The 27,282-nt window shown below is 52.4% G+C and overlaps 1 protein-coding gene across 5 annotated transcripts in view; it reads right to left on the bottom strand.

Annotated features, from left to right (window-relative positions):
- Positions 1 to 13,386: 13,386 nt before the first annotated feature.
- Positions 13,387 to 27,282, bottom strand: part of FUBP3 (far upstream element binding protein 3) — a 49,240-nt gene continuing 35,344 nt past the window's right edge. For 3 of the 5 annotated variants that reach the window (XM_058524298.1, XM_058524299.1, XM_058524300.1), the window contains exons 12-19: positions 25,275 to 25,416; positions 21,444 to 21,604; positions 20,608 to 20,681; positions 20,172 to 20,252; positions 19,888 to 19,964; positions 17,012 to 17,083; positions 15,761 to 15,888; positions 13,387 to 14,729 (exon numbers count right to left, since the gene is read on the bottom strand). In XM_058524298.1, the coding sequence (XP_058380281.1) occupies positions 14,721 to 14,729; positions 15,761 to 15,888; positions 17,012 to 17,083; positions 19,888 to 19,964; positions 20,172 to 20,252; positions 20,608 to 20,681; positions 21,444 to 21,604; positions 25,275 to 25,416 (744 nt within the window). In that variant the 3' untranslated portion in view covers positions 13,387 to 14,720. The remainder of the gene's footprint in view (positions 14,730 to 15,760; positions 15,889 to 17,011; positions 17,084 to 19,887; positions 19,965 to 20,171; positions 20,253 to 20,607; positions 20,682 to 21,443; positions 21,605 to 25,274; positions 25,417 to 27,282) is intronic. The other 2 variants (XM_058524301.1, XM_058524302.1) reach the window with 2 other exon arrangements.

The raw sequence follows: 27,282 nt of genomic DNA, 5'->3' as shown, positions 1-27,282 counted from the left end.
TATCGATCGGCCGGAATGAGCCCGAGGAAGAAAAGGCAAAGAATTCGGACGCGCCGCGCCCCGGCCCCCTACCTGAGTCCCACAGCCCCCTGCGCCCCAGCCCCGCGGCGGCAGTGGGGCCCCTGCGCCGTCCGCGCATCCCGCGGTCGGTGCGTCCGGCTGCCTCCCGCGCGTCCTCGCCGCACCCCCGACCCCGCGCAGGGCGCCCCCGCCTCTCCTCGCCCGCACGCGGTCCCGTCTGCTCCCTCCGCTTCCCTCCTCCGCTCCATCGCCGCCGTCGCTCCCCCCATCCCTGCGTCTCTCTTTTCCCCTCTCCGGCTCTCCCTCCTTCCCCGCGCTCTCTCCTCTCTCGCCTGCCCTCCCGCCCCCTCTCGGCTTCCTCCTCCCATTTCTCTCTCCTGATATCTGTCTCAGTCTTTCCAGTCCCCATTCCCGCCGTGGCCCAGGGAAAGTCCTTCCTCGCGTGGGACCCGTGTGGCTCCTCCCCGGTTCCCGCAGGACCGCTCAGGGCTCCAGGGCATCCCCGCCGGCGCGTACAAAGGCGCGACGGGCTGCCGCGGTGGGGCGGGGAGCACGGGCCGCAGCAACGGTCTCAATAGACGTGACTCAGCCGGGCCTGCGCGGGGCTGCCGGGCGGAGCGGCGGCCGCGGCGCGGTGAATAGGGACAGCGCCCCTCCCTCGGTCTAATTAGCCTCCGCGGCCCGCAAGAGACAAAGGCGCGCCCCGGGGCGCCCACGTCGAGGCCTCGTCGCAGAGCCGGCGCCCCGGCCGGCAGGTGACCGGCACGCGAGTCTCTCTGGGCGCTGAGGGCGGGGTGCCCCCTCCCCTGCGCCTCCCGGAACCCTCCCCAGCCCTCCGATGCCAGCGCCGAAGTCCGGGCAGATCAATGCGGTGGGACGGAGGGCAGAGACGCTCAGGGAAGCTCCGACCCCGGGAGAGGCGCGGCAATGCGGGAGGCTGGCGCAGGCTTCTGGAGGCAGAAGGGGCCGAGAGGGAGGGAGACTGAGGCGGAGAGAGGCCGGGATGGAAGGATCTAGATGAAAACCAAAGTGAAAAGTGGAGACACAAGGACACGGAGAGCTGAAGGAAGCAGAGGCAGGGATTCCAAAAGAGCTCGAGGCCTGGGGAGACTTTTGAGAGTTAGAGAGATGGCTGAGAGGCAGGAAGAGGAAGAGATGGGGGTGCTCAAGACACAGAGCTTGGGGTGCGAGGGGAAAAGGGTCCGGGGGAAAGCAGGCAGGAGGGATGGAGAGAAAGGGAGGCTGGGTGGGGTGGATGGGAGATGGGCAGCGCCCTTCCCTGCCCCTCTTTCTCCAGGCCTCTGGCCTCGGCCCCTCACCCTCACCAGTTTCCTGCGTCTCTGGTGAGTCTAGGAGCAGCCAGAAGGAAGCCTTCCCAACTCGTTCACACCCCCTTTTTTCTCCAGAGGCTCTTCTCGCTCCACACTTGACCTGCCTGGCCCTTCTTCACCATCTCTGGGACTTCCTGCCTCAGGGCCCTTGCACTTGCTCATCCTCCAGGTGAATGGCCCCAGAGCAGAGGAGGTTGTGACAGTGAGCTGTGCCCTAATGCTGCTGCTCCCCACTCCCACCTGCTGCCATCCACACCATCTCCTGCCTCAGGAAGAATCCTGGACGCTCTGGTCACTCCTTGTTCAACAAACATTTCCTGCCTACTGTGTACCAGGCCCTGTACAAAGCCCTGGGGGCCCCAGGGTGCCCAGGGCAGACCCAGTCTTGGCCCTCTCAGACCAGCTTCCAGGGGGGGGGGGTGCACCTTGGTGGGGCCAGAGGTGGTGGCAGCCTCTTCTAGGCCAGTCTGGTGTCTCTGGTGCCTCGCTGGCTCTGACACCTCTGTCCAAGTGGCTTCAACCTCATCTGTAAGGTGGGAAGAATCACCCGCCTGTCTTGTACAGCCCGATGTGCCCGGTGAGTGAGCTTATGCCGAAGAGATGTCTGTGGCTGTCATTCTTATTGTTGCCCCCTCTCCAAAGACCACTCAGCCCCACATGTACAGGTCTCCTGGGCCCATCAGGAGATGCCCCAGGCCCCAGAGACCTGAGGATGTGAGTCCTGTCTTGGCTCCAGCAGCTACTGGCTGGGAGCCAAGGCACCTAGTTCCCCTCTCTGAGCCTCAGTTTCTGCATCTGCAAAATGGGGATAACAATAGAACCTCCACTGGGAGGGCTGTCATGAGGAATAAAAGACATCATGCCTGAAAAGCTCATAGGGTGGAGAAAGTACTCGATATACGGACAACATTGACAATTCATTACATTTAAAAAGTAATGCACGGTTGTGCTTGGAAATTCGGGAGATAGGAAAGTATGAAGGTGGGTACCAAATATGGCCTACAAAGGGACACTGAAAAGCAAACCAATATGCTAAGGAAGTTGACCCGTATACTAAGGAGTCTGTGGTCCACGTTTTACAATAGCGATTGGAATGGGCAAAAAAACGAATAATAATAATATAATTAACATTTGCCAGGCACTACTAAGTACCAGTGCTTTTAAGTACTTCACATGGATTTTCTCAATCCATCTTCACCCCAACACACTGGAGTAGCTGCTATAATTATCCCCATCTCCCAGAAGGGGAAACTGAGCCACAGAGAAGTTAAATATCTCAGTCAGGAACACTTCTGGCCCCAAGCAACAGTGGACCTGACCTTGATGGCTGCTCAATAAAACAAGGGGTTTATTTTTTCACACATCAGACTGCAGAGATAGGTGGGTATCTGTGGGCCTTGGCTCAGCAGCTCAAAGATGAGAGGCCTGAGGTTCCCTCTGTTCTCATGGTCACAAAATGGCTGTTGCAGCCCTGCCATCACATTTGAGGAAGGAAGGCAAAAGGGGCAGTTTCGTTGACGTGCCCGTGGTCACACACAGTGAGCAAAGAGCAGAGCTGAGACTCAAACCCAGGCAACTTGGCTCCAGGGCTGGGCCTTAATTACTGTCTCGTACAACCTCCTGGCTGGGCTGCTGAGGCCAGAGGCACTGTGACTCGGGAACCTGTGTGTTGTCTGCCAATCCCAAGAGGCTGTTCCAGTTGGCAGGGAAGCAGCTTTCACGCTTCGGAGGAACTAGGCGTGAGGCATGCGGAGATGAACTCCACAGTCCCTTCTGACCTGTCCAGCAGCCTGGTGATTGGACTGGGAGCTCCTTGAGGGCAGGGAGCATGCTTGAATCTTCTTTGGTCTCCGGGGCCAGCTCTGGGGCCTGGTACACAGTGGGTGCTCAGCCAGTGAATGAATGATGGCGTGGATGGAGACGTGATGGCATGAGCAGGCTCCAGAAAGACAGAGAGACCTCTGGACTTGCCTACCTTCTCTGGGTGGCATGAGGAAGCCTCTGTGTCCCAGCAAGACATTTGGGGACCTCCAGCCCCTACCGAGCTGGCACAGCCAACAGGCCAGGGCAGCCCAGATCCTCTGAACCCTGTGACCCAGCCAGGACGTGGGAAGAGATGCTGAGGCCCAGCCACAAATGCTCTGAGCTAAGTAGCCATGAGCAAGCGGGATGACGTGTCCTCAGACGTGAGAGCCAGAGCCAGCGGGACCCTCTGCAGGGTGCTGGGCCCACTCAAGGCCCTTCTTTCCCTCCTACTGGCCCCAGCCAGGGCCTCAGACTCCCTAGGCCTTTCTGTCTCCAGCCTGTATCCTGTCCACACGGCGGGATGCGTCGCCTGTAGCATCTCTGTCATGGTTGCTGTCCTAGTTCCAAAATCGTCAACAGCACGGAGGACAAAGAGGCAACGGTTCCTGCTCTCTGAGAGCGTCTTTTTGCTCCCATGCCGAGTGCTGGGTCAAGCACACGCTTGTGTGACTATTGACCACTCATAGCAAGTCTGCAAGAGATGTCCCGACATTCACCCCATTTCACAGCGGAGGAAACTGAGGCTCAGCAAGAGTAACGAATGACCTCTAATCCTGTGCCCTTCTCCTCTCTCTCTATCCTCTGGCTCCCTATAGCCAGAGAATAAAATCCCAGGGGTTGCATCTTCATATCAATGTGCCCCCATGCAAGCCCCATGCTCCGGACTGTAGAGGTGTCAGAGAAAGGGTGTAAACTGGGCTGAATGGAGATTTTTAATTTTAGACTCATTTACCTACTCCAATCTTTACTTACTCCCACCTCTCCCCTCCTCTCTGTCTGGAGGCGGATTTTGGGCAATGAGGGAAGACAAACTCATCTGAAGACCAGTTACATAAGTCATAGCTACAACGCAGGGGAAATCTGCTGCTCCGGATGTCCAGTAAGTCACAAATTGTATTTATTCTGGAGGCTTCTGGACACTCCAGACTCTCAGATCACCATATGGTTATTTTAATTATACAAATATTTAATGCACACCCACAATGTGCCAGGCTGAATCTGGAGCTTAGGGACATCCAGCAAGCAAGGGTGAGTCGTGCCCTTCAACATCAGCCCAGCCCTGGCAGCTTGCAGTCCCTGGAGACTTTAGCGACAGGTGGATTAGTTCAACCAGCATCTATTGAGCTCTCGCACTGTGCCAGCCCTGTCTGAGCACTGAGAGGCCCAAGAGGACCCATCTGGTTTCTGTCCTCGAGATGCTGATGTTTTCTGACCAAGCCAGGCACAGCCACAGTGCCCAGACTATGCTGCAGGATGTTAGCCAGAGTCTTGGAATTCGTCATGAAATTTCAAGGAGAAAAGCCTTGCATCCTTGTTTTCCAGCTGGTCGGAATGTCCTCTTGTTCCCCACAGCTCTCCTGAAGGGGCTGCTTAGAACCACTGGCCCGTGGCGCCCAGTTCTGTGACCAGATCCACGACCCCCATGAAGTGAGGAGCTGCTCTTTCACATGCCCAGATGGGAGGCTTCAAGTGTGTGATGAGCAGTGAAATGCTTTCTTCAGATGAAATCTTACAAAGGAATCTAATTTAGAAAGAAGGTATAAGACTTCCGCTTTCAGCTCCAACACGGAAAGGACTTGGAAGTCATCACTCCCGTCGTTACATCAAGAAAAGCTGGACAAACTGAAAATCAAGTTTTCTTGGGCCCATCAGAGAACTGAGATTGCAGAGCAAACTACCACCCTGTAGTCTGGAGAGACGGGGAGTCTGGGGAACCACAGCCGAAGCTGTTCACCTGGAGCAGAATCGCTGGGGCCGCAAACTGGGAGGAACATGTAAATGGTGGTTTTGATGAGTTGCTGGAGGCTGAGTGTGGACTGGCATCAGAGTGAGAAAGTCCTGGGCTCCCTGGTCTTGGCGGGCTCATGCTTTCATGGATTTTCCCTCTAGGAGCCCCACCAGGTGCCCTAGGGGAAGAGCTGAGAGGACCCTCTAGTGTCCCTGGCTGGGGTGGGGAGAGAGTAACTCTGACGAAACACATCCAGAGCCTGATCACAGCTGGGGAAGCGAACTCCTCTCCTCTCCAGCCTTCCTGTCTCACCCAAGGGGGAAAAACAAGCCAATACAGTCAACAGGGGCCAGGGCTTCCAGAAATTCACTGGAAGTTGCTGCAACCAGAGAAGAGAGTAGGTAGCAGGGGGAAAAGCTCTACGGTGGAGAAACAGCCTGAGACACGGGCCCACTCAAAGACTGACATTTAATTGGAAGATTCTAGAACGCTCCCCCTCTCCCACACCTCACCAGCACACCAGTGGGGCTCCAGTAGGCTAACGGTGGATTACAGCTGAAAGAGCTGCAAGACTCCAGCTCTATCTGAGGAGGAGCATGTAGGGAAGCCACAGTCGAGAGAGGAGGCAAAAAGAGGCACTAAGAGAATTTGAAGCCTCCTGCAGCTACAGCTACAGCACACATCGCACAGCCTAATTCCTGGACAGGTTAACACACACCCTCACACTAAAAGCCAATCTCCTCAGCTCCTATGATCTGATACAACGTGTTTGGCTTTCAACAAAAAATTATAAGGCATGCCAAAAGGCAAGGAAAACACAATCTGATGAGACAAAGCAAGATCAGAACCAGATCAGATATGACACCAATGCTGGAATTATCCGACAGGGGATTTAAAATAACTGTAATTAATAATGTAAAAGGCTCTACTAGAAAAGGCAACATGCAACAGAAAAGGCAACAGATGGGTAGTATAAGCAGAGAGATGGAAGCTCTAAGAAAGCACCAGAAGGAAATGCTAGAGATCAAAAACAGTGTAACAGAAATGAACAATGCCTTTGATGGCTCATCAGTCAACTGGACATGGCTGAGGAAAGAGTCAGTGAGCTTGAATACATGTCCATAAAAACTTCCCAAACTGAAGTGCAAAGAGAAAAAAGAATGAAGGAAACAGCAGAATAGCCAAGAACTGTGGGACAATTTCAAAAAGTGCAACATACACGTAATTGGGATACCAGAAGGAGAAGAAAGAGAGAGGGAGCAGAAGAAATTGAAGTAATAACAGCTGAGAACTTTCAAAGATTAATGACAGGCAGCAAACCACAAGTCCAGGAAGCTCAGAGAACACCAAGCAGGATACAAAATAATAATAATTCTTAAAATCTCCCAAACAAAACAAACAAAAAGAAACAAAACAAATAACAACAAAACACCAACACACAAAAAATACCACACCACACTAGGTATAACATAGTCAGACTGCAGAAAGCCAAAAAGAACAGACACAAGTGGCATTGAAATAGCAAAAGATTTGTAAGTTCACATTTACAGTATTTCCTTGCTAGATAGTCTGACAGTCGATGGCAGTAGTGAGGTGATGATAGATTCAAAACGAGGAGTTTGCAGATGATGGCTTCACAGGAGCCTCAGCATCCGAGTTATTTCTGAATCGGTTGCACAATATGGGTGTGATCCTGATTCAGAAAAATAAGCTGTTGTTAATAACAATAGTTTTTGAACTGCTTGTTATCCTAGATACTCTTTAATAAAACTGATTCAAAGAGAAGGTGTAGGAGGGAAGTTTTTGTTTCAGAGTTGAATTGTTAAGTAACCAGTGCCACGCATAAACAAGCCCCTCTCCTGGATGGCAAGCTCTGTGAGGGAACAAGTGGCTTTGCCTTATCCTGGACTGAGCACAGTGCCTTGAATACGGCTGGTGCTCAGCAGTATTAGTTGTGGGTGTTAACTGCACAATGACCACTGGCCACGGTGAGCTGATCTACTTGCTGGAGACTTGCCTGGCCTCTAATTGAGCATGGAACTCAGGAAGGAACTGAGTAGTAAACTTTTGGGTACAGTTTTGCTGGAGCAGATGCCTGCAGACCAGGCTTCAAAGACCAATCCAGAGTTAGAACATTCCTCATCAGGATTGTGAACAGCAATGGCATACCCTGATGGAAACGAGTTAAGCAAGTAGCACAAGTTGACATGTTGCAGGTCTTCAGTGGGATAAATTGTGGTACAAATTATAGACCAATTGTTCTCATGAATATATATGCAAAAATCCTAAACGAAAATATTAGCAAATCAATCTGATGATATTTGAGAAGGGTAGATAAATCATTACAACCAAGTGAAGTTTATTCCAGGAATGCAAGGCTGGTTTAACATTTGAAACTCAATCAGTGTAATTCACTATATTAAAGTTTAAAAGGAGATAAATCATGTGATGTTCTCTATAGATGCAGAAAAAGCATTTGAAAACTTCAACACCCATTCATGACAAAACTTTTGGCAAATTAGAAACAGAAGGGAACTTCCTTATTGGATAAAATGTGTGTACGACAAATGTACAACAAACATAATTAATGGTGAATTCTTGAAAGTGTTCCCTCTGAGACCACAAACAAGACCAGACAGGATGCTTACTCTCACTACTTTCAGTCAACAATGTACCAGCCGTCCTTGGCCAGAGCAGTAAAGCAATAAAAAGAAACAAATGCTGTGAGGGTTGGAAAGGAAAAGATGACACCATCATTGTTCTTCAATGACATGATTCTGAATGTAGAAAATCCAAGTGAATCTACAGGCTATTAGAACTAATAAGGAATTTAAGTAAGGCCATTGGAATCAAGGACAATATATAAAAATAAATTATATTTCTACAACCAGCAACAGAGAAATGAAGAACGAAATTTAAAGAATACTGTTTTTCAATAACACCAAAACATCAAAAACACAGGAATAAATGGAAAGAAAGATGTGCAAGACCTCTATACTGAAAACTACTAAAATCATAGAGAGAAATCAAAGAACTAAACCAAAGAAGGGATATACCGTGTTTATGGATTGGAAGACTCAATATTGTCAGGTTGTTGATTCTTCCCAAATTGATCGATAGATTCAATGCAATCCCAATCAAAATCCCAGCAGATTTAAAAACATTTTTGTGGGGAGTAGGGAATTGATAAACTGACTCTAACATTTAGATGGAAACGCAAAGGGCTGAGAGTAGCCGGGGCAATCTTGAAGAACCACAAAGCTGAAGGACTTACTATAAAGGTACAGTAATTATGACAGTGTTGTATTGGCACAAAGATAGACAAGTAGATTGAAAAGTGGAAATGCAGTATATAACATACTTGAGTGCATAGTGTTTTTTTAAAAAATTATAATTAAAAATGGGTAAACATTTAATATATTTTATTGAAATTTGAATCAAACAACTGTGGAACACTTGACCCCAGCCTAACACAATTTGGAAACTAATTCCTGAGGAAGGGAACCTGAGATGAAGAGATGTGACCTATTCAAGTCACAGAGGAAGTCACGGTCCACCTAGGGAACAAAAGCCAGGCCTCTGATGCCCCAGGTGACTGTTCTCTCCCCTGCACTGAAGAAAAGGCAGCGTTGGGGAAGAACATTTCCACATATACACTCAGACAGGTGAGCTAGGGGCATGACATCAGTCCTGGGAACAGAACCATTGTCCCCGTCCCATCACCACCCAATCTTGATTGTCATCCTTCCCTTAAATGCAGAGCTGCAGCTGAGAGCCCCCGACCGCACCACATGAATGGAAGGTGTGTGGATGTCTGGTGTGCACTCGGCAGAGTGGCTGCAGTGAGTGACAGCTGGGACAGTTGGGGGTCACCAGGTCCCTGTGGGTGCCAGGACCAAGGCACCTGCTTCCCAGAGAAGTCAAGATCAAAGAACCTGACGCAAGAGGGAGAGACCCAGAGGATCACAGACTCCTGTTCAATGCCCTTGAAGTAGGATTTCCTTCAGTGTCATCTTGTGGGCCAGAATCGAGCAGCCTCGATCCACCCCCTGGCTAGCCAAAGTCATCCCCTACACATCTGTGTGTGGACGGGGGTCCTGGCTTCTCCCAGAGTTGCCTCACCTGCCCCTTGGGGGCTGCTCTTTCCTAATGACCTAGGTGCCATGACTCCAGGGGACCACGAGCTGGACGTGGGGTCATGGTTTCCTGGGGAGATCAGGAGAAGATAGAGGGTCAGTGCTGAGGCTGACATTTTTTTCAGATCACACAGTCTGTTTCTGGTGCTCATGGTGGAGCAGAAAAAGCCACCAAAGCAGTCAGAATCCCTGGACTCATGACCATGAGCTGCCGTTTCTTGAATGCTCATTATAAGCCAGGTGTCAAGTGCTTTATATACATGTCATTGACTCCTACCTGAGCCCGGTGATTAGGTAGGTAGTTCTTATCCCTGTACTGCAGATGAGGAAACTGAGGCACAGAGCCTTAGTCACGTAGCGGTTGAGCGTTGGAGTCAGGTCTCAAAGCCAAGCTTGAGTGTCCACACGTTTACGTCTTACACTCTGCTGCCTCTGGTGGGCCGACCTGCTAGGTCCCTCTAGAACCCGGTTAGGTGTCCCTTGCACACACGTCCGTTTCTGTCCACAGGCGTGTCCACAGGACAAAGGCCAGCCAAGTGGGCAGGCTGTGCAGTCAGACTGAGGGCTGAGCCCGGCTCTGCCGTCTGCATCGCTTGGGGTGACTGGCAAGAGCCTATTCAAACCTGTTTCCTTGTCTCTGAAGTAGGCCCCAAGAGTAGCAGGAGTGGATTCTCATTATTTGTGGCAGTTCTGTTCTATAAAGTCACCTCGAACCTGAATCAGAGAATCTCGAACCGTTGCTCCCAGGGGACACATGGGGCTAGGCTCTTTTGAGCCAGTGGTCACAGCATTTTCATCAACCAATCAATACATAACCTTGTTTTATGTGTGTTTCTGTTGACAAACACCATATTTAATATATATTGTCGACTCATCAACATTGAGCTCTCAGCCAACAGCACCGTGACTCATGTCTGAACAAGGCTTATCTAACACCTACTTTTCTATCTTCTCTGTAAGGCACATCACAGCCCTCTTGTGCTTAGGAATGCTAGACAGCACGACACTCGGGGGCCATTTAAATAGCAAAATCACCACCAGAAGGCACAAAAATGCAAAAACCATGGCACTAAATAGCGTGTGAGAAGGAGACTTGCTCACGGGAGGAGAGCTGAACAAGGAGGCGGGGGCTGCCTCGTTTGCCTCAGCTGGGAACAGGTGCATCGGGCAGCTCGAGTTTTTTTTTGCTGCAAACGATCGCAAAAGTGCGGTGAGCATTGATTTTCAGGTTATACAGAAATTTTAGTGAGTAGGTGAATTTGCAAACACAGAATCGAAGATAATGATTGACTGTAACGCACTTACGGGGCCTGGCCCTCGGTCGGCGCTCAGTGATGACTTTTAGGGCCACTTCCCCGCAGTATCAATGACCTCACTTGGTGGCAACTGTGGTGGCTCCCCTCCTGGACTGCGAGCTCCCCGTGGGCAGCCGTGACACTCTCGATTGAAGCCCTAGATGGAGCACAGCATAGAACCTGGCAGAGAACCGGCCCCTGCACACTTGCGGGAATAAGGGCAGGTCACTGATCCCCTGCCTCTGAGCTCCCACCTGTAAAACGGGAGGGACAGTGCTGTCCACCTCCCAAGATGTGGAGACCCCCATCAAAGGAGATGCCTGGAAAGGGCTGGAAGTCCCTTGGTGGAAGCTACTGAAAGGCCCTCAGGACAAAGGCCAGCGGAGTTCCATTGTTTCACCGGTTCATTGACAAGGCCTGTCTTCATTCCTCTTCCACCCCGCACAAGACGCGGGCCCAGGGCCAGCACCCCCTGCGGAATTGAGTGTCAAGCCGCTTTCTGGCCATTAATCGCTAAGAGTCTATCAGGACCATTTGCATTAGCCCATCTTAAAAAACCCCAGCTGGGCCCCAGTGGACCAGAAGTGGGGCTCAGGGAACAGCGCCACTGTCGCCAGCTCGATGCTGAGGTTCCATGGTGTCCAAACGCCCTCTTGGGCCTGCAACGTGCCATCTGTGCCCCAGCCAACCCTGCTAGGGGAGCCGTAGGACATCATGGATGGCTACCACTTGAGAGGGACGCTGGAAAGACAGTGTTTCCTCCCTATTGAGAGGCCAGGCAAGGATGGAGGCACGCTGCCTAGAGGACTCCCCACCCCAAGACCAGACTCTTGGGTGGGTTGGGAACAGCCCAGCGGGGTCCTTGAATATTGAACTTGGGCAGCTGGCAGAGACTAAACGTGCGCGTGTTGTGGAGGGTGGGAGGTAGGGCGAGGGTTCTGAAGACAGGACTGGGCACCTGCCCTGCCCCCCACCCCCCCGAACACACACTGTCCTTCCAGTGATGACCATGCAGCTTCTTAATGGAATACAATCGCTGAACTTGGTACATTTCAAGCACTTTAGCCTTCCAGGGCAGCAGACTGCTGATGAAAACCATCTTCCTTGGGCGCCATGTTAATGAGAGGCCAAATTTCATATGCTTGCAAACTTTCCCCCCCGCCTCCTGCTGTACTGCACCCCGCCTCCCCCTCAATAAAAGGTTGCATCAGAGAGAGAAAGAGAGAGAGATTTCCATAATTTATAGTATGGGCATTTCACTGGGGACAAGCGCTAATCTGTACTTACCGATACATTTAAGAAAATGCATCCTCCTGCAAGCCTGCACCATTTATGACTCTTGGCACAAACCACAATGCTCAGTCTTCAATTAAGGGACACCTTAGGGTTCATTATCACACAATCGCTCCCTGTGAACCATGCCAAATGCTGTTTTGGCACAGAGCTTGGAAGATGAATTAGAAGGAAGTCTTCTCTGTAATGCCCTCTCCCTAACTCCCATTACCATCATCAGCGTTTATGCCCTCCTCTTGCTCGACCCCCTCCTTCCTTCCAAGTGGCTTTTACTATTCAATTTCTCAACGTCAAACTCGATTCTCTAGAGGTGTAAAGATGCCACATCTCCTTTTCGTCTTCCGGCTCTCAGCAGGCCTCAGAACGGCTGCAGATGGGTTGTCTCCTCACCCCTTTTCCTCCTAAAGGAGCCGCAGATGCTTGTTTTCCCCTCCTCTTCAAGCTTGGGGCAGAGAAAAGAAAAGGGACCAGAATTGGAAAGGCACACACGAGCATGGGCCATAAGGAGGGTTCTGAACAGGCTCCTAACAGCACTGTGCATCTAAATTAAGAGATGACTCCATACACAGCTAGCAGCAGAGGCAGGGCACGTGCAAACACTAAAGCGCAGAGCTGTGCTCAGAGCCAGTTGCTTCCATCAGCGGCAAAGGGAGGAGGAAAAACAAGGAGACCAAGGCTGATCTTCCTCAGATCTTCCTCAGCCCTCATGTCCCTCTAGTCCAGGGCCCACTCTGCCACAGCACATCCTGACACCGCAGGGCCCTCCGTGATTTAAACCTCTGGGTAAGGACACCCCCTTTTTGTTTCCTTAATGAAAACAAGAAAACAAAATGAGCACATTTGCTGGCACTTTCCAGCTCTCCCAGCAACCCAGTGTCCCACAGCGGGCATGGGGCTGAGACAGAATAAACGCCACCCACTGCACAGCCACAGGCTGAGTGCAGGGACAGGGAGGGAGTGGGCCACAGGCAGCTGCAGCCAGAAACACGTACCAGGAAACTGTGGAAGGAAGTGGCAGCCAAATCCATCAGGCCAAGAGCAGACCCACATTAGGTGCTAATTTCTGGGGCGAGCCTGTGTGCCAGGCAGGGCGCGTGGGATGTGTGGAGGCAGGGGGAGGGGGCCGTGCTGACTCAGTTACAGGAAAGCGTGCCGACCCGGCTGCAGAGCTGACCACAGCCTCTTTATCGTGACTCCCTGAAATGAATCTCCCAGCTCCACTTCCGAGGGCAGCGCCTCTGATCGAGGAAACTTGTTAGTGACTTCTTCGGTGTCACACCCATGTCAAGAGACGCTTAGATGTGACAGGTAAGAGGGGCTGGTGGTAACCAAGGCTCTCATGTTAAACTGTCAAATTATACAAAGCCATTAAAATAAAATTAGCTTAACGAAGTAGCTAGAAATCTAGGTTGTGCACCGACTAAGCCGGGTAGAGGCAGTGCGAGACGATCGGCTAGAAGTGCAAAAATCCTGGCTTTTTGTATTTCAGGGGGCAGGGGGCAGCGGGCAGGGGGCAGGGGGAGGAACAAGAGAACGGAAAGCAAACAGACTAAAAATACTTTGCCCACAACGTGTCTTGTGGGAATTTTATTATATAGAATGTAAAAGGAATTGTCAGTCAAATAAAAAGAACACTTTTTTTTTTTAAAACAACATGCATAACATTTTCCAATTGCCTTTTTTAATAGTTAGACATTTCAAGCATTATAACGAAAATACGGAGAAAAAACCGAGACTGTAACTTCAGTACGTTTCAAACGGAATGTCCCTCAGGTCAATTAAAGATGCAAGAAAAAATAGCTTCAATTCCGTTTTTCTTTCCTTTAAAAATACATGTTATCTGTACAAGATACACTACAGTAAACATTGGAAATCATATTATCCCTTTTATTAAATCAAAATTATTTAATTCATATTGTGGTTAATACTAGATTTATTTATTCATCTAGTTAATTCGACAAATATTAAGAAAACATTTAAAAGAAAAAAGCAAAAAACACCTTGGAATTAAAAAATAGTTACATTTTTATGCGGTTTAATGTTCCACAGTATTTGTTAAAAGTTATATCGAATTTCTTTTTAATATTAAAAATAACAGTATTTATATTTCTGAGAGAATAGAGAAAGGTTTTTTGTTTTGTTTTTAAAACAAGCTTGGAGGTCTTAGATACACACTTGCAACTGGTAATGGAGACATGAACAAACATATGCGAAACACATGAAGACATTTTTATATTACCCCTCCAGAACTCTAGAAATTATACAAACCCTATAAAACGCCCCCTCCCAACCCCTGCTGGACAGCAATACAATTACCTGTCTCAATTCAGAATTCACATAATTAATTACAATACATAATAGTTCAGTTTTTTAAAAAAATGCAATAAAACCAGACAGCCAAGATACAAGAAATTAGAAGTAAAACATTTTATGAATTTACACATTTAAGAATATTTAAATACTGTTTAAAAATTTTTTAAAAGAATTTGTTACATAACCACCTAAGACTTCCAAGCCACTTTCCGTTGCAACAGAAAAAACTGTAAATAAAAAGACACGCAAAAAAACAAAACAAAACAAACACACCATGTTGAAATGTCACTGCTCTGAGGCACATTCTGGTGCCTGAATTTGCAGGTATTGCTCCAAAAAGAATCCCAGAGCTTACACATTTGAAATAACAAACAAAAATAATGAAACAAAAATTATCAGCAATTTTTAGTAACTAATTTTCCCGATTTTTAGAAAAATCCTGTTAATCTAAATATAGTGTTTCACAGAACAAAACAAAGGTTTTTCATGAAAAGGTTTGCAAATCTAAAAACCTCTGTTACAAACAGATTTTTGCTCACAAGGATTTCGGGGAAAAGAAGAGCCGCAGGTCACCGTCCTACTGCTCCTGTGGAGGAAGGGGGAGAGAGGTTAGCCTGTGGCAGCAAGTTCTCAGTTGTGTCTTGTGTCTGGGCGCTGTCGCGAGGAGGTGACTCCCCTCTGGCTCCACCACAGGCGAAGACACACACAAACAGGCCAGTGTCTCAGCACCTTCCCTGCCTCACATCACGGGATCTGGCCCAGACAAAACTTCCCTTGAACAGGAGGTCCTGGGGCGTCTCTTTCTCCAGGGGACAATGGGCGGGGAGAGGGGAGCGAGCTGGCGACACGTCTCCTTGGTCACCCACCAGCCCTGACACCTGTTTCCACTGGGCCCAGGCCCAGAGAGCCGGAGGGTGTGGCTGTGAGATGACCAACCAGCTCTGGTCCAGGGCCTGTGGTGACTGACACACCGTCACGGGAACCTGACTGGCATCAGGTCACTTGGAAAATGCACCTGAAACACGCCCTGCAGGAGCTCTGGCCCTCTTCTCTGTGTTAACAAGAAAGCCACTTTTGGCCTCTGTCTGGACAGAGTCCCCCAGGTTTCTGCTCCGCCCTGCCCAGCCTTCAGAAGGCAAGGACTCTCGCTCCTCCTGCCGCCCCTCACTGCTGACTGAGGCCAAGGGTGACAGCCTGGCCCACTACCCTCTTCAGGAGTGGAGGGGCGTGACTGCCACAGTCCCTACTGGCAGTGCCAAGCTTGCCCAGAGTCATCTAAGCTTGGCACTCTCATTTACAGCTGGGGAAACAGAGGCCCAGGGGGAAAAGCTGAGTGCCACTCAGCACTGCCATCTGGGGCCTGGACGAGGGAAGACCAGGCACTTCCTCGTCGGGGCTGCCCAACCAATTCCTCGCCCACTTGGCCCCAACCTGTCCTCTCTGGGCGAGGAGGGGCTGGGCTGGCTTCAGCAGACAGGCCACGCCGAGCAACGCAGGGGCCCGACTACTCCTCCAGGGCCAGCGCTCTTGCCCGGGATCATGCACGCACGGGGGCGGGGAGGGGAGGGTCAGGGCTGGTCCTGCAAGTCTCAGCAGCGCGGGTGACTGGCTACAGACCTGGCTGTGGGCCTGCGCCTGCCCTAGTGTCTGCCCGTAGAAAGCGACCTGTTGTCTGTAATACTCCGCCCAGGCCATCGTGTAGTCCGGCGGGGAGCTGGTCTGAGGAGCGGCACTGGCGGCATGACCTGATGGACAAAGGAAAAGCTGGGGTCAGTGGGAGCAGCGACACACTTAGGGGGAGGCGAAGGACACTGTCGGCTGGAAGGGATCGCGTCCCAGGACTCAGGGGCATCTGCACAAGTGCCCAGGGCTCTCCCTCTGGACGTGGGGGAGGCGGGTGCGCTGTAAGAAGTGGCGTTAACCCTGTGGCCCGGCCCCTGCTCCAGCCCCACAGGACCTTCACGCGCATCTTCTCTGTCAGAGTCCTGTTCTCCGCATCTGCCTGCCTGCCCGGTTGGCTTCCAGTGCCCAACAGAGGCAGACAGGGAGAGGGAGCAGGGTGCCCGGCCTGGATGCGTGAGCCTGGGTCTCGAAAAGACGGCATCAGGACTCGGACCAGGTAGTCCAGGTGACAATGACTTCCCTGACCCCCACCCCAGCCCCCAGAATGGCTAGCGACCCGGTGATGAGACCCAACACCAAGCTTTTGACCTGAGCTCTTCAACCAGCAAGTCACACCCTTCCGGCTCAAGCCGCGTGAGCCGTCTCCCCCAGCAGCACCCAAGTCTCCGGGTCAGGAGATTTGGAATATACACAGAGGACTCAGTACTAACTTTAAATGATTCACTTGGGGGTTTCTGGATGTCATTATTAGGTTTTTTCCTTCTCTTTTTAAAAAGGCTGTTTTAGTTTCTGGCACACTTAAGAAAAAGAGCTTAATTCAGGAGAAAAACACCTCAGCACCCATTCCAACTCTGGGCTCCCTGCCTGAGCTGCACCATCTCCTTCCTCTTCCCCTGCCCTGAAATGGCCAGAAGAGCCGGGCAGCAGCAAGACAGTCGGGGAACGGGACGCCCGGCTGCTCTGAGTCCTGGCCAGGGCCGGACAGCCGTCCCCGTGTCTAAGTGCCATACCTCCCTCCAGGTCCTCTGGAGTCCAGAAGGGGGAGAAAAGTGAGTGGGGGTGGAGATGGCAAAGGACTACACCCCGTCTCCTCTGACACACATAGGGGACAGAGGAAGACAAAGACAGGCGTCGAGATCAAGGCTCACAGGGAAAATGTGAAAGAAAACAAAGGTGACACGGAACATGGACAATTATGTCTATAGGCCTGGGGGCTCGGTGATTGGGGCCCTGCATCGCACTCACTCTGTTTTTTGTAATAGTCTTCCCAGGCCTTGCTGTAGTCAGGCTGGCTGCTCTGCGGCTGGCTCTGCTGGCCTGTGCAAAGAACACAAAAGCAGTGAGGCCTTCAGGCCCCCAGCCCGCGACTCCAGGCCCTGCTCTCTGCACTCACTCACTTGCCCCTGGGCGCACACTGCTCCACAGCCCGCTCCAGGCCCTGGGGCCAGGAAGAAGGTGGCAGCAGGCTGGCCGGGAGAGGAGACATATCAACATTTGAGAGGACGTCCACCCAGGCCGAGGGCAGAAGGAGTGCACCTACGATCCTGTGCGGCTGGGCTGGGCATACTGTCGCCTCTCAAGAGCAACTCTCGGGAATAGCCTGACCCCCTTCAGACGGGGACTCGCACTGTGGGTGAGCAGAGCCCCGAGGGCTGGAGTGACTGCTGTCTGACGCTCCCTGGATTGGCCTTCAAACGGGACAAAGAACCCAAATGGCGCTGACCACACTCTTCAGCTGGCCCTCCTGTTCAAAGACTGCTGGCTTTCCCTCTGGACAAGCAGAACTGTAGGAAAGACACAGGAAACTGCCCAGAGACTGTGCTCAAGAGGATGACAAAGACGAGCTGCACGCAATACAGGGGTGACAGCCACAGCACGCCCCTGATCCCAATCGAGCCTCATGCCTTTCTGGGGTAGGAGCAGAGGGGGGAGGATATGTGTGGGGTAGTTCCCGGCCCCTCTTCCGTGCATAACCCAGGGTGTTCTCTCCTGGCATCGGCAGTGAAGACTGGGGGTGGGGGCAGCAGAGCGGCATCCTGCCCCGGGGCATAAAGAGGGTTAGAAGACAGCACAGCGACAAGGCGGGACCTGTCCTTCTGCTGAGGTCAGGGCTGCGTGTGTGTCCGCCTGCTAAGCCCCTTCTGTCTTTCCTTCTGCTGGAATCAGTCTGCAGCAGGCAGGAAGAACGTGCTAGTAAACACATTTCACAGCAAAATGTCGTCCCCACTAGTGACTTTACTAAAGACTGAGGAGGGGTGTGGGGATGAGGACAGTCTGTGTGTAGGGCTGGGGAAAGAAACGAGCGGGAGTGGGGCAGAAAGGGGGAGAAGACCCCCTCCTCCTCCCACTGGGGCAGGAAGGGACTCAGACCAGGAGGCTAAAAACAGGATGACCTCGTTTTGGGGAGGGCCAGGAGGGAGGAATGTGGCAGCAAGAACTCTTCCCTCAGCTGCGGGGGGCGTGGGCAAGCAGGATTTTTCTTCCAAACAAGACGTCACTGACCAAAACCAATTCTCAATTCCCAACCCCCTGGATAAACAGACAACGCTCGACACGGCAAGATGAAGCTGGAGACAGTGGCCAGAAACCAGGTATCTACTGCTGGGTTCTCTCTGGCTCACTCCGCACGCCTCCGCCAACCCCTCCTGGCCTCGGGGCCTGTGGCAGGCAGCAGCATCCGGCCCCTGCAGAACTAAGCCCCCAGGGAGAGGGACATGTCCCTCGGGCCCTCAGCGTAAAGTCATGTACTCCCCACAGGCTAGGGCTTCTCACAGGTCCTCTGTCCTGGATAACGGGCAGATGTGAACACCTGGGTCACCTCATATCCTGAGGCGCCCTCCGATCGGAACAGGAAGAAACACAACACAGCCAGGCTCTGGGACAAAGTGGGTGCAGTGCAATGGGAACGGGAGAATCTAGGTGGTGTGCAGCGGTTCATGTGAAGTTCTTTAAAATATTCTGCACGTTTAAGACTGCACGTTTAAGATGTTTCATAAGAAAACACTGGGGAAGAAAAGGAAAATACACCACCTGCAATTTCAGAGCTCGCAAGTACTCTAGAGTCAAATCCAAACCCTTCATTCCACAGACGACAAAACAGGCCCCAGAGAAGGGGGCACGGCCTAAGGCCATACAGCACTGGCCTCCAGCCTTGGCCGGGTGCTGCTCCAGCTGTGAAGGTGACCAGGAGTCCCGGGGCAGGGTTTCACAGCCAGCACTCTGCTCCAGGGGACAGGGAAGAACCCCAGCCCCGGCTCAGTCCCCTGGGAGCAAAGCTGCAATGCTTGGTCTGCAGCCTGGCATGCTGTGAGGACAATCTGCAGAAACACTGAAGAACTTTCCAAACACACGCAGGCTGGCACTTCAGAGGGCCAAGGTAACAGAAGGTAAGGTTTTGTTTTGTTTTGAAGGCTGTGCAAGACGGGCTCTACCAGCAATAAAACTCAAGAATGACTCCTGAAGCCAATGTGGGGGCCGGAGAGTGGAGAGTAGGTTTGATTCCAACAAGGACTTTCTCTTTTACCATCAGTTTTCTTGGAGAAGCATCACTCGGCAAAGCTAACTCTCTAACTGTGCTTTCTGAAAAGTTCAGGAGACAGAAAGAGTCCCTTTCTAAGCCGGCGCTGGAGAAAAGAGAGAGAGATGGTCACCTTGAGGCCAGAGGAGGTGAGCGGGAAGGGCACCCAGCAAGGATGGGGATGCTTGGGAAGGCAGAGGGTGAGGGGCAGGGCTGTGGGCAGGGCCAGAGGGGGCAGAGTCGGGCAGGAGGGGCTGGGGCCAAACCACACCCTTGGTGGGCCCCCAGTCGTAAGGAACAGAAGTGACAGAAGCCCACAGCTCTGAGAAGGACAGAGCAGATGGGAAAGAAAGGTGGGCCAGGAGAGCCAGTCCCCTCCGTCCCACCCAGCTGGAGGCCACGCCATCTCCACAGAAGCCCCCTCTGCGTACATGCACCCAGGGCAGGGCCTACCAGTGGCTCCCAACACCCAAGGAGGCTGCCCGACATCCCCGGGGTCCCCGGCCTGTTGGCCAAGAGCTGGAACGAGGGTGTTTCAGGCCCACCAGCCCTGGGCCTTTCCGTGGGGGGCGTGTACAGTCCCACCTCCTCCGGAGTCACTTACTTGGGACCTGCTGTGTGGGCTGCTGCCACGCCTGGTAGGTGCTGCCCCAGCCCTGGGTCAGAAAGGCTGGAGGACCGCTGTGGAGGACAGAAGAGTCACTGGTTCCAGGGCAGGTCACACCGCTCCTCACCTGCGGCCCCCTCCTCATCCCTCCCACATCTCTCTTCACTGCTCACCCCCGCCCCCTCAGGCAAGCACACTGGTCCTGCTGGCCGTGGCCAGGTGCCGACCGTGGTCCTGCGGCCCCTGATGAGAGCTGGGCGCAGTCAGAGCAGGTCACCTACCTCACCGGCGTGCTGTGCGGGTTCCCGTTCACTTTAGCAGCGAGGTTGGGGAAGCACCCTGAGCTCCTTGGAGGAAAGGTGCTGAAAAAAGTGAAGACAAATGAAGACACTGGGCTGAGGACCCAACAACAGAAAGCCTATTGCAACCCCCCGCCCCCCGGCCCCCTGCCCCAGCCCCAGCCCAGGGTGGTGAGCTCCCCTCGGGGATGCTGGCAGGGACCAGAGACCCTCTGCCCTCTGGGAAGGCCCTCACTCCCAGCACTGGTCAGTGAGCTACAGATAGGCGGAGGGATCACTGGTGAGAGGTGAAGATGTGAGTCCTGCCCACACCCAGAACGGCAGGCTTTTTGTCTGGCACGCTCTAGAAGTAGCTGGAAAGCAGGACCTCCTGGGAGGGAGGGAACTCTTCCAGTTAAGACCGATGCAGAAGACTCACTTTTGATGAGGCGCGGCAGGCGGCTGGCTGAAGGGGCTCTGTCCAAAGGCTCCAGGTGCTCCAAGACCGGTACCCTGTCGCAGGCAGAAGGAACTCTCACTTCCTGCCTGCTGCACCCTCCCCCTGCCCAGGTTCCCCCCAAGGCAAACCACAGCTTTCGGGAGACAGAGTCCAGTGAAGTCAAGATACCTACGGCACTCACACTAGCCTTCCTGCCCCACAGTGGACTGACGTGCAGAAAGGGCTTCTGCCCCAAGTGACCAATACCACCACACAGCCGACACTGGCACCACCACACCTGCCCTAGCACGTCACCCTGGGCGTAGGGACCAACCTGCTTGACTCTCCCGTCAATTTAGGCTGGCCCACGGCTCTTTCTGCCCTTCTACGTCCCCTCTGAGGTGAGCAGTGGCCAATCTGTCCTCCATCAACACTCCCTTTCTTTATCTGCTTTGAGGCGCCTGAAACTAAAGCCAGAGTCAATGAATGCTGCCTGCGGGCTGGCCGCCAGGGCACTGCCAGCGGAGTCCGGCACAGCGCTGGGGGACGGCTGCTGCCCCAGCTGCTCATCTAAGCCTTCGGGGACCCGGCTCTGGGGCCTGAGCTGCAGTGGCCCTGGGGTGTTCTGCCAGGCTTCCTTCATCGCGTCTGGGCCCAGCCCTGGGATCCCTGGGCCCCGACCTGCCCCTCGGCAAAGTGGGAGGGGTCGTCCTCACACGGTGTGAGGACTGAAAGGCACAGGAAGTACAAGGTTCTGGGGAGAAACAGGTACCTTGGACATCCAATAGAAACTCCAGCTAGTATTAAGCCAGGTGGGGAAAGGACCTTGTACGTACGCCAACTTTCTCATCTATGAGATGTCTGGCCACCTCGATCTGCTGAGGGATCCCCCTGATGGTGAATATGCGAAGGTTGGGGTCGGTGTTGGGAGGGGGGTTCCGCTGAAGCTCCACGTGGGCTCCCGACTGCTGGTTGATGCTTTTGATGTTCTCGCCCCCTGCAGGCAGGAAGACACCAGACAAGAATGAGTGGTGACTGTGACAAGCCCAAAGGTCCTGCAGTCCTCTGCTCGAGAAGAGGCGGGAAGGGTACTGTCTGCACACAGCACTTGCCTAGAGCAGAGAAGTCCTATTTATTTTATATTGGTCAAACAGAAACCAGGGCTCTCGCATTTGCAAAATCAGCTGTGTGAAGTGAAGCTGGTCTTGCTCTCTGAGCCAGGCTGAGGCCAGAGACACCAGGTGGTACCTGCTGGTCCCCATCTCAGCATCCTCTGAGGAGGCCTGGAGTGGCCCAGTAGCACGCAAGGGAGCTTGGCTTTTGGGGGCCAGCTCAACGTACAGCCACCCCAGCCAGAGGCCTTAGCTCAGGGAAGGCACTCCATCCTTCTCAGCACAAGAATGGCAACCTGATGGCCCCTCCAGGGCACAATGGGGGCCTACATCCCCCGCGTGGGCCACCACACTGGTCTCCCTCCCTCCACAGGTCAAACGGACGGCCGCAGGCCCCAACAATGCCCAGAACCCACTCAGGCCTTTGATATCCCATCCTGTCACTTCTCAAGTCCCTGCCTCCTCCATGGGCAGGACAGGTCTAGACACGCAGCCCGAGAATGGGGGTCACAGAGGCCTGTATGGAGTGCGGGGCTAATGAAAATTTAGTTGCACTCTTTGAAAAACCTGTGAGAGTCCCAGTCTCTTAATGAAATTTGCGTAACAAAAGCTCCACCAGTGCAACAATGGTTTGATTCTTCTTTTGAGATTTCTCAGAACTTACAGAACAGCTCTGCTCAACTGGGGGGAGCCAGAATACAACGAAACCTCGGAGCACAGAGTTCTGCAAAACTGGAAAAGGACAATCTGTGGAAAAATCTGTTGCAGGGTGCCAGGGAGCCCCAAGGATCAAAACGAAAGACGAAAGGCCAGCTTCTGTCACCCCTCCCTGCCCAGAGTCACAACACATTTGTCATTTCACTGTATCACGCCCACAATCTTTCCACTCCCACCTTGCCTCCACCCCCGCTGCTGGAACCCCCACGTCTGCACAACCCATCGCGGAGGAGGTAAGGGGACACTAAGCAGGCAGAGGCTGCTCCGATCGCATCCTGAAGGACAACTCGCCGGGTCAAGAAGCAGAGACGAGCCCGCGGCCAGCTGTCCTTCCCGAAGGCAGCGCGCGGCCCGTTCACTGTGGGAAGGAAAGCAGGAGATGGACGGCACTCGGAGGAAGCGTCAATCAACATCAGCTTGGGGCATATGTCAGTTTAGCTTAGGGTGGTTTTAAATTTAAAAGCAAATTAAGAAAACCAAGCAGACCTAGGTCTTGTGCTCACGATCTTCTTCAAGTTCTGCTACAGCTTAAGGAAAGCGTCCCCACACGTTCTCCTTTGAGCAACCACGCTTGTCTCTGGGACAGCACCGGCCAGTGCAGCAAGCCCCGGTCTGTAACTACTGCCCTTTCCTCAGAGATGGTGCATTTTATCTTCTTCGCATCATGAAAAGTGAGCAGCTCCACTCCTAGGCAACAGTGTTTTTGGGGAAGAGCGAAGAATAAACGGAGGCCTCTCCACCGCACTCCCAGCCCTCGAAGGAATCCTCCCAGCCTCTGCCTGGACACCACTTGGTTCTGGAGCAAGAGCACAAAAGGGCACGTGCGCCTGAGCCAGAGAAGCCCGCAGGCCCAGACAACCCCCACCACTGGGCACTGGGACAGGCAGCCCCACACACCCTCTTCCCTGCGGCCTTGGGAGCATGCTAATGAGGTGAGGAGGCAGCACAAAACCGCACGGGGCCGGAAGGAGTTAATTTAAGTTCATCTTCCTTCAAAATGAGGTCACCAGCTTGGCACATGGTGGCTGTCTATAGACTCATTCAGCAGCCTGCTCCATTCTTCCACCTGATGGGGGGCAGAAGCGACCCACCAGTGGCCCCCCGGCTGGACGTGAAATTGTAAAGCAATTAATCAAACCTGCTAAAAGGCCTGGCTGACAAGAGCAGGGCTGGCTGCACTGTGTGTCACCATTGCTGTATTTATCATGGAAATCCAGCAGGGGCCCGGGGAGGCGCAGCGTCTGTCCAGGGGCTGGAGCTGGGGGAATGGGCCTGACTGTGTGTGGCTTCCTCTCCCCTCTCCCTCACCCACGCGCCTTTCCCAAGGAGGAGGAGTTCCTCCTACCCAGCCCTTGCGGGCGGAGTATAGAAAGACCTTCCCACCCCAACAAAACTTCTCCTGGGATGTTTGAGGCTGCTATTGGACCACCAGGACATGGTATCAGTTACTGCTTCGTTCTGCTGTCACGTCCTCGGGGAATCGCTCAGGATGACTTTGTAGAGGGCAACTACGAGGGGCTGTCCTGTGAGCAGCAAGGTTCCACCAACTATGAAGAACTGTCGCAGTGAAGACAGCAAGGCTCTGTCAGCGTCCAGAGGAGACACACAGCCAAATGAAAACCTTGCTGACAAAATGGTGCTCAAAAGGCAGAGAGACCTAGATCTCACTCTCAACCCACCGCAGTTAGTCTCACGGCAGTCGAGCTGACGGACGGTCTGAGTGGTAGTCCGACCTGTCACAGCACTTGGGCAGCTAACAACATCCATCAAAGACTCATCGGCCTGTACACCGTGCCAGAAAATTAAAACAAACCCACACGGTTCCTAGCACCTCTGAGAGGGTAACAATCCGAAAGAGGATGAGACACACACTGTCCACTGGAGGGCTGAGTGCAGGCTCTGGGAGGGGAACGAGAGGGTCGGGGGAGCTCCCACCCTGCCCAGCTCATGAGGATGTGCCACGGCAGCCTCAGCTTTCTGTCCCTGGGGACCTTCCCACATCATGTCCTGTGGAATCCCAGCACCCTCCGCCAGCTAAGAGGTGACTGCTGATCAAAGAAACTAGAGAAACTCTGGGGAGAAAACTGTATTTATATCCTCCATGTTGTCAAATACAAAAGCCGGCACGAGGCTGCGGCCAGCACACAGAGAGGCTGAGCCCGCGGCCAGGAAGGGCCACAGTCCTGCTCTCAGCAGCCTTTCTTGGTCCCAAGGCCAGCCCAAGGGAACCAGCAACGATGGCTTAGAAATCTGCCTGCTCTCTCCCTTGCTCCTCACTGAAGGACAGGAAGGAGCCACATTAGCCATTAACAGGAATTTCTACCTAACGTAGAAATTTTCTAAAATGCCCAGAAACAACGAACAAATCAATTTTTATTTATTTTATATAAACCATTTTCACATGTTGTGTCAATAAAGACCAAATATCCAAATCCAGTAAGAGAAAAAAGTGCCACGCTTCTCAGAAAACAACCTTCACCTGAGGAAATTATCTTAACCACCCCTCTAAGTTCCTTGGAGGCGAGTTAATGACTAATCGGTCGACGGACAAACATTCAGGGGCCCTCATCTTGTGCAGGGCACCTTCTCAACATCCTAAGCTGCTCCGACAGGCAGGTCTTACTTACCGTCTGTCCACACTCGATAATGAAAAACTCGCTCTGCCCCCATTCATGAGGAGACCCATGCAAACCAGGGTTCCTGCAGAAGGCAGCTGATGCCACCGTCAAGTGCAGCAAACAGGCTTAGTCTCATGCTCTAAAGTATTACATGTGGCCTGTCTGCTCCCAGGTAAAACAGCCTGAGGGGGGAGGTAAAACCCCAGCAGCTGCCTCTTACCTTTGCCTATGACAAGGCCACACTTATCGGCTGGCACTGTGTACGTTATCTCCTGGACACCACCAGGGGTTCCCACGCTCCAATCACCACGGCCACGGCCCCTTCCTCTGGCTACTGCGAGGCCTCCAAAGCCATCTCTTTCCTGGGAAGGAAGCAAAGCTCAAGTGACGATTTCTGCCACTGCCACCAGCACCGCTTTTCATGTCTCGGGAGGAGGCTAAGTGACAGGATGTAATCAACGCCACACACGAGAACCTGAGCACCCTTCCACATTTCGGATTCTGAAGTGCTCTTTAAAACCAGAATTAGCACAAATCACAGGCGCATTCAAAGAGGACGTGTGCAGATAAAGGCATGTGGTTAAAGAACAGCACAAAGAGACCTGACTAAAACAGGCAGTCAGATATCAACTCCCAAGTCTGAAGCCCAATGCCCTTTTCCCTTGTGTTTTAATTACTGGGCCCTAATCTACAGGCATCGGGAGTTGGTTTTCTTCTCAACGCTGAGCCTGCCCTTTCCTGTGGCTAATGCGTGCTGGGTCTACCAGAAGCCGGACATTAGATGCTAAAGAGTTACGGGCATTTGAAAGTGACACACGAGTGGCAATGTATGCCTTCTGACCCTCCTCTGACCAGGCTGATACAGAGTAATCCAGACAGTGCTGTATGAGTCAGAACACACTGCAATCCAACCAGCAAAAACGATAAAAGGATTTTAAAGAAAAACTGGTTGCCCCACTCCCTCAAAGAGGGAGGGAACAAGCCCGGTGCTCTGGCCCACGGTCTGCGGCTGAAGAAGTCTCTGACTCATTCTCAAACTGCTCCCCGAGCAGAGAGCAAAGCCCACGTCCAACACCTAACAGAAGGAAGATCCTTTTCATTCGAGGACAACAAATCTCCAGCATTTGTCCTCTGAGTCACTGGGGCAGCAGTATTTAAGGTCTTTTAAATGTTGAAGGCAGACTTGCTCAAGCCACGAGCTCCTTCAGGAAGGGAGAAGCTGTTCCGAACAGGCGTTCAACATGGTGAAGAAATGTTTGCCAAGCCTGCTCGTGTCGATTAAGAGTAAACTGAACGTTTAACCAGACTCTAAACCAGCAGAAAACTGAGATAATTGGAGTGCTTTTCTCCCGCACTCGGCTTTTATGAGAGGCAAATGACAAGTAAACAAGGTAATTTTAGGGACTTACGTTAACATACACACACACAGTGCCAACTTGCTGGGTATGCCGCAGACTATGGAAGACAAGGCTCTCTCCTAAACATCTTGCAGCCTTTGCAGTTCTGGTTCATAAATTCTTACCACTTGGGAGGATGTCAGAGATCATTCTGTGACTCTTTCCTGAATCTGTCAAATCCTAAGAACTGCCTGGGACTCCGGGTGAAACCCAAGCCCCTCTCTTGGATATTCTGGTTCAGTAGATCTGGGGTGACTTCAGCATGTACCCCCAAAGGACTCAGGGGGTCATGGGGGGAGCACCACCTGGTGCAAACCCGTAGGTTTGCTGCTGAGAAAACTAGGCCTAGGGAGGTTCAAAGGCTTGTCCAAGGTCACGTGGCTGATGGCAGAGCTGGATCTACAATTCCCAATGTCTTGCTTCTTCCTTTAGCTACAACTGTTCTCAAACTTTTCCTCAGTCCTACACATCCAGGGGACACGCCAACCTACCATCAGCTATGGCGGTTCCCCAGAGCAACTCACAGTGGGGCAGATGGAGGTGCTAACAATGTTACACAAGCTTCCTCACATTCCAGACAAAGACGTACATGGACCAAGTGTGTGAAGACACCTTTAAGACTTTGGAGGACCCCAAAATGCTTTCTAAAGCTAAGATTAGATTTTACTTAATACAATTTTATACTAAGTATACTCGAGTGTTCGAAACTTGGCGATTTGCATTCTGTTTCCCCAGTTTAAATAGTCAGGAACTTTCTGTGTAACGAAAATCTAGATTCTGGGATAATAGAGGCAGGAGAGTAATAAATTCGCAGGAAAAAAAAATGAAGGC

This window comes from Diceros bicornis, chromosome 28 (genome assembly GCF_020826845.1).
Source record: "Diceros bicornis minor isolate mBicDic1 chromosome 28, mDicBic1.mat.cur, whole genome shotgun sequence".
NCBI lineage: Eukaryota > Metazoa > Chordata > Mammalia > Perissodactyla > Rhinocerotidae > Diceros > Diceros bicornis.
This window is presented reverse-complemented; position numbering and strand designations above follow the sequence as displayed.